The 7489-nt window shown below is 42.0% G+C and overlaps 1 protein-coding gene across 1 annotated transcript in view; it reads left to right on the top strand.

Annotated features, from left to right (window-relative positions):
* The window catches only part of LOC103194880 (docking protein 5), a 263138-nt gene that overhangs the window by 55701 nt on the left and 199948 nt on the right, over window positions 1-7489 (top strand). The window contains 1 exon segment of the mRNA XM_007938300.1: window positions 2082-2140. Coding sequence (XP_007936491.1) covers window positions 2082-2140 — 59 coding nt within the window.

The following is a 7489-nucleotide window of genomic DNA, read 5'->3' as shown; positions in this document are numbered from 1 at the left end:
ACTACTGTCGAGTTGATTCCAACTCATAGCAACACCTCCTTGGGTTCCCAGACAGTATATCTATGGAAGTAGATTGCTCTGTCTTCCTTCTGAGGAGGGGCTGGTGGGTTTGAACTGCCAGACTTCTGGTTAGCAGTCAAATGTCTTAGGCATTATGCCACCAGAGCTCCCATATATACGTATATATATGTGTGTGTATGTGTGTGTGTGTGAGTGTGTATTCAGAAGGAAGTTTGATCAATTGACTTCCGTAGTGATACCACCTCGGAAACCCAAGGAGGGGTCGCTATGAGTCAGATCCGACTCAACAGCAGTGAGTTTTTAGTTTTTAGTGTGTGTGTGTGTGTGTGTGTGTGTGCATGGTCTTCATCTCTGAGTGAGACATGTGCACATGAAATACTATGATGAACAACAGGACAAGCAACGTCTCTCTCCTTCGACCTTTCCCTCTAAGTGTGTTAAATCTTAAACTTCTAGAAGCAGCAGGGCACTGAGCCTTGAAAGAAGTGTCTGTTAGGTAATAGGTCCTAGAGGATGGGTCACTTCCCAGTGGTCTTAAGCATGATGCAGGCACAGTAGGAACCTGGTGGTGAATTGTCTTCTGTTCTTTATTATCACTTCTCTGCCCACCTGATGGAATCAGATGCCCAGCTGCCAGCTCGTATCACAAGATCCAGATCAATTCTGATTCCTGGTCATAGAATAGAAGTCATTCTTATGTGCCTCGGAACCCTGGTGGAGGAAAAGTTTAGCGGTTCAAACCCACCAAACACTCTGTGGGAGAAAGATGTGGCAGTCTGCTTCTATAAAGATTACCATTTTGGAAACCCTATGGGACAGTTCTACTCTGTCCTATAGGGTCATTATGAGTTGGAATCGACTCAGCAGCAATAAGTTAATATTATATTATTAACTTTAATTACGTAAATAATGCATAGTGTATTCCCATTGTAGGAAGCTAAAGCATTACAAATAAATGCCAGGGCTAATATCCCTTGGCAACCCCCTGCCTTTATTTCCTTTCCAGGGTAATCATTGTTATCAATTTGCCTAATATAATTACAGATGGTTTCCAGGCATTTACATAAATATGTGTATCCCTAGAAATCTAATGTTACTCAGTGTGTGTGTTCTTTCCTGTAAATGTGATCATTCTATACCCAGTGCTGTGCAATACATTTTATTTACCTGCCTAGAGAGGAGCACAGGAGCTCTGGTAGTGTAGTGCCTCAGACACTTGATTGCTAACCAGAAGGCTAATGGTTCAAACCACTCCTCAGAAGGAAGGCTGGGCAATCTACATCTGTAGTGATACCGCCTTGGAAACCCAAGGAGGGGTCGCTATAAGTCGGGTCCAACTCGATGGCACATAACAACAACAGCAGAGAGTAGCACATATGAATACAGATGTAAAAGGATAAGTGATTCATTGCTTGTGGTGGTGAGAAATTAATAGCAATGTGTATGTCCGTTCATAAGGGAGTACACAAATCACTCAACTGTGCAAACCTTGGAAATCAATGCAGTGATTAAAAAGCATATTGCTGTTTTTGTGGGGTGCTGTCCAGTCCATTTTGACTCACAGCAGCCCCATGTGACACAGTAGAGCTGCCCCATAGATTTTCTTCACTGCAATCTGTACAGGAGCAGAGAGGTGGCCAGCTCTTTCTCTTGTGGAGCAGCTGGGTGTGTTCCAATCATGGACCTTTGAGTGAGCAGCTGAGCACTTAACCACTGTGCCACCAGTGCTCCTTAAAAAGAATGAAGGAAATATGCTATGAAGCAGATATGCATAACTGACCCAGAGAGAGCCATCCATACTTTTGCATTATGTACATTTTCCCATCAAATTATTTCTGACATGACACTGAAATTCTTTATATGTTGTCTTCCTGTATTACCCTGGAAGCTTCTGGAGGTTGACAGGAGGAGACTTTCATCTTTGTATCTAGCCTGCTTTGTTTCTGTGTGGGTCTTCAACCAGGGCTGTTGAATGAGTGAAAATATTAAATGAATTGAGTAAACTAATGCATTATACTTGAGTGAATAAACAAAGAATGAATAACTAAATCATATTTAAGATCTGTCCTGGAGGAAGTGCAGCCAGAATGCTCCTTGGAAGCAAGAATGGCCAGACTTCGTCTCACCTATTTTGGTCATGTTGTAAGAAGGGACCATTCCCTGGAGAAGGATGTCATGCTTGGTAGGGAGAGTGGAAGGTCGACGAAAGAGGGGGAGGCCTTCAAGGAGATGGATAGATAAGGTGGCTGCGATGATGGGCTCAAGTATAGCAGGGATTGTGGGGCTGGCGCGGGATCGGGCAGTGTTTCGTTCTGCTGTGCCTGGGGTCGCTATGAGTCGGAAACAACTCAACGGCACTTAACAACAACAACGTTTAAGACTTGGAGAGCTCTGGTGGTGTATTGCCTAAGGCATTTGATTGTTAACCAGAAGGCTGGCGGTTCAAACCTACCAGCCACTCCTCGGAAGGAAGATTGCGCAATCTATTTCTGTAGAGATACTACCTCAGAAACCCAAGAAGGGATCGGTATGAGTTAGGATCGGCTTGAAGGCAATGAGTTTTTTGTTTTTTTTTTCAAGACTTGGGAAGTGTTTTGTGATGTTATAATAGTTCTGGTTCAATATTCAAAATACAGAAGAGCTATGCTATTGGGTTCAGTTTTCAAAAATGAATAACAATTCCAAAAATACTTGCCTGAAAATGTTCCATGTTTTTTAAAATTAAATGATACATGTATTAGATTCTAGTTGCTGCTGTAACACATTATACAAGATTAGAGGTTGGGAAGCACAGATGGCTATTATCTCACAGTTCTGGAGGTCAGAGTTCAAAATGAGTCTTATATGGTAAAATCAAGGTCTTGGCAGGGCTGTGTTCCTTCTGGAGGCTCTAGGGAAATACTTGTCCTTGTTTGTTCCAGCTTCTAGAGATGCCTTACATTCCTTGGCTCACAGCCCCTTCTGCCGGCCTTAGAACTTATCACTCTAACCTTTGTGTTTCCATTATTGCTTTTCTTTTTTCTGACTTTGAGCCTTTTCGGTTCCTGATAAGCCAGGATAAACCCCATCTCAAAATCCTTGACTGAGTCACATCTGCAAAGTCCATGAGCCTTATTAGTTACACAGTCAGGTCCTGCCATCTTTGGAGGGCCATTATTCTTCCTCCCACAAGACATCCTGTTGCTACTGGTAACTCAATCTTACTTCAAAAGCTCATTATTGAGATCATTTTACCAATGCCAGTTCAGATGCAAATGTGTGGAGTTTGCACTTCTGTTCTCTTGATTAATCCATTTCAGAAAATCTACTTATTTACCAAGAAGACAAATCGTTTCTTATATTGCTTGCCAATAGGAATGGGCAGGAGACACAACTAAAGAGAACTTGCCGATTGTGTTATGTTCTTCCTGGGGAGTGGTCAGCTCCCTGGAGACCTACACTACTAACAGGGAAGTCAGATCACTGGCCACCAGGCAGTGTGGTCAGGTGCTGGTATAAAATGTCCAGTGTTGTGTGCCATTTAGTCAATTTGGACTCCTAGTGACCCCACATGACAAGAGAAGAACCATCCCTAGGGTTTGCTAGGCTGTACTCTTGTAAGAGCTGATTGGCAGGTCTTTCTCCACAGTGTAATTCACTGTGGGGGTCTGCACTACCAACCTTTTGGTTAGCAGCTGAGCGCTTAGCCATTGTGCCGCCAGGGCCCCTTAGTATGCTTTTGTGCAGTGCTATGACGCTATGATATTTGGGGAATGCATTAGCTGACAGCAATCACCGACAAAATCCCTTTCTTTCTAGCTTTGTTGCTCCTGACTCTTAAAGCGGACAGGAGAGCTGAAAGAGAGGCATGTGTAATAGTGAAATGTTCACTTATTGTGTGTCATGTGCCCTGAGGCTGGAGATAGACAGCGGCTCCGAACCCTGCTCCCGTCTTCTCATTTCCCTCTATGTAACTCCTTAAGTGGGCAGAAGTGTGTCTGGTTATATAATCTTGTTATAGTGGGAAGAGGAGCTATATTTAAATATGCATGTGTCAAACCCATAGTCAGCTACAGATACATATTTAATTACTGTAAGAACAACATCCAAGAACTTGAGTTTGGTGTGGGGGTTGATTTTATTCAAATTAGCGTTCTAATTCAGTGCAAAAAGAACTGAGCAGTGGTTTAAATGATGCCTCTCAGGAGACAGCATGTGTGTATTCTAAAGTCTTGCCTCATTGAAAGAGGCTTTTACAGCAGCTGGGAAGACATAAATGAGGAAAGAAAATAAGTGGATTAGGCCTTTGGAAACATGCTAGCTCTAGGTTCATTTTATTGTCTTCCTTGGGTCTTGGGTAGACCATGCTATCATGTCTGAGCAATGTCTCTGAGTTTGAGACCTATTGAGGTTCAGTGTGGCCATGCTCTCTGCTGAAAGCTTTCTTTGCACAAAAGCTCATGTGCCTCCAAGGGATGGAAATGGGGCTCTGACCTGGATGGTTTGACCCAGATATGTGCTCTATAGTCCCAAGGTCTAGCCTAGCAATAAATGATGAAAGGATTATCATAGATGTTCACTAGTTCATCCATCCAAGCAGACACTGAAGGTAAAGATACTTAGAAGGTCAAGAAACAGAGGTTGAATTTAGTTTCTGCCCTGAAAGTATTTATTGATTAGTGGGGAGACTAACTCCTAAACCAGCGATTAAGTTTTTAATGTCTTTTTACTTATTCTGTACGAATGTGAATTAAAACAAGTGTTTTTTTTTTTTTTTTGCTGTTTGCTTGTTTTTCCCGGAAGTAAACCTGTTTCCACAAATTGCTGCCAGGGCTCCCAATCCCTCATCAAGTTTCTTGAAAGCCATGCATTCACCTTTAAATACCAGCATATCTCAAGATTCAGGGGACTGCTCGATACTGATCTTTCAACTGGCTTCATTTAGTTGAAAATACATGTTGCTGTATTCAAAACTTGGAAAGAAGGTTGGGCAATCTACTTCTATAGTGATACTGCCTCAGAAACCCAAGGAGGAGTCGCTATAAGTCAGATCCGACTCCACAGCAGCAAGTTTGCTTTTGGTTTGGTATACAAAACACCTAAAGAATTGTTAGGTGCTATTGATCTGGTCTTCAACTCATAGTGGCCCCATGTGATACAGTAGAACTGCCCTCATAGAGTTTTCTGGGCTGTAATCTTTATGAGAGCAGATTGTCAGGTCTTTCTCCCATAGAGCCCCTGGGTGGGTCCAAACCACCTGTCTTTCTTTCAGTTAGCAGCCGAGGATTTAACCGTTGCATACTAGAATGCTTTTCTAAAGAATTAGCAGAGCTCATCTGACTCACTTTCCAATCCATGTGTGATGTCAGACTACTGAGTTTAATTAAGCAGAGATCTAGCCCCTTCTGTGTCTCTTGTCAAGGTTTATCAGCATTTGGTTACCTCTCTCAGGTGAACTTGGCCTCACTTTATTCACTTGAGAGATGAGCATAGGTATGGATCTCACAAGGATCTAAGGCTGTTTTGTAGGGTTCTCTGCAACACATTAATTCCCTGAGAGATTTAAGTTCTGAAACAGACGTGAAGCATCATGCTTTTGGAACCTGGGTTCACAGAACTTGAATTTGAATTGTATGGTCTTTGGAGTTAGCTGTTGTTAGGTGCTGTTGAATTGACTCTGACTCATAGAGACCCTATGTACAGCAGAACAAGTGAGATATGCCTAGTTTCAATGCTGATTTCACCATTCTCAAGCTGTGTGACTTCACAAAATATAAGCTTTAGTTTCCTTATCAGTTAAATAGTAATAGTGACAGATTTGCCAGTATAAGATTGATGATGATGTAGGTACTAGTGGAGAGGATGAAGGGATGATGATGATGTCACCTCAAATTAAGTCATTACCACTTGCCAGATATTGTGCTGATTCTTTATATGTCTTCCCTCATAGTACTTACAGTGACCCTCTGAGGTAGGTAATACTGTTATTGTTGTTATTATATACCCTTGGGGTCAGCTAGGACTCATAGTGGCCCTATGTGTGAAAGAACAAAGCATCGCCTGATCCTGTGGTATCCTCACAATCATTGCAATGTTCGAGCCCATTGTTGCAGCCACTGTGTCAATCAATCTTGTTGAGGGTCTTTCCTCGTTTTCTTTATTGAGCTGACCCTCTACCAAGCTTGATGTCCTTCTTCAGGGACCAGTCCCTTCTTATGATGTGTCCTGAGTAAGTGAAATAAAGTCTCACTGTCCTCGCTTGTATCTGGCTGTACTTCATCCAAGATACATTTGTTTGTACTTCTGCCAGTCCGTGCTATATTCAAATTGCTTCAAAAATGCCATAATTCCAAGTAGGAACTGGGATCTTAAAAGCTAGCAAGTGACCTTCTAGATGCAATGATGGGTCTCTCCCCATCCAGAGCAAAGAAGAAGGAAGAAAACCAAAGACACATGGAAACAATTAGTCCAAGGGACTGGTACACCATGCGATCCTCAGCCTATATGACTATGAGATCAGAAGAACTAGATGGTGCCCAGCTACCACTCAACCACTCGGAGGGGGATCTATATAGGAGATCCTGGATAGAGTAGGAGAACAATGTGGAACAAAACTCAAAATCATTAAAAAAAAAAAAAAAAGAAAAAAGGATCTAGGTTTGCTGGTTTGGTAGAGCCTGATGGAATGCCTGAGACTACGGCCCCTACCTGCCCTTCAGGTCTGGAATTGAATCCACTCCTGTGGCTTCCAGCCAAATAAAAAATAGTCATATGAGCTGAACATTTACAGTAGCTAGTCACACTCCTTGGAGAGATCAATCATGGAAGAGTGGGAGGGTTATATATGCACAGGGAGACAGCTCCGGGGGCAGGAGTGCATGGGAGGGAAGGACACAGGGAAGAGGTAACTATGTGGAGGAAGTGGGAAGAGAGCTGTTGCGTTGTGGGAAATTGTAATTAATGTCATGAGACGAAGGGCATGTGAACTGCTTCATGGAAAATGAATTTTCTCTGTAAACTTTTACCCAAATTATAATAAAATTTCTTTTTTAAAAAGTGTCATAATTCAAAGGCATCAATTCTCTGATCTTCCTTATTCATTGTCTAGCTCTCATATGCATGTGAAGCTATTGCAAATATGATGGGTTGGTCAGGCTAACCCTAGTCCTCAAGTGATGTCTTTGCTTTTTAAGATTTTAAAGAGGACTTTGGCAGAAAATTTGCCCAATGTAACATGTCATTTGATTTCTTGACTGCCACTTCCATGGACATTGATTGTAGATCTGAGTAAAATGAAATCCTTAACAACTTCAGCATTTTCTGCTGTAAACATTTTTTTAATGAGGAAGTTGAAGTTTATGGGAGTTAAGTAACATTTCCAAATTCATGTAGGTGAATGAGCCTAGGACTGCAACACAGGTTTGTTGGACTTTTAAAACTGCATTTTTCTTTATCAAGTTATGTTTACTGTGGTGTGATTAACGTTTTT

This window comes from Orycteropus afer, unplaced genomic scaffold, assembly GCF_000298275.1.
Source record: "Orycteropus afer afer isolate SDZICR_OR568_19922 unplaced genomic scaffold, OryAfe1.0 scaffold00049, whole genome shotgun sequence".
Taxonomy (NCBI): Eukaryota; Metazoa; Chordata; class Mammalia; order Tubulidentata; family Orycteropodidae; genus Orycteropus; species Orycteropus afer.
The sequence above is the reverse complement of the archived record's forward strand: the minus strand, read 5'-3'. Positions and strand labels throughout refer to the sequence as shown.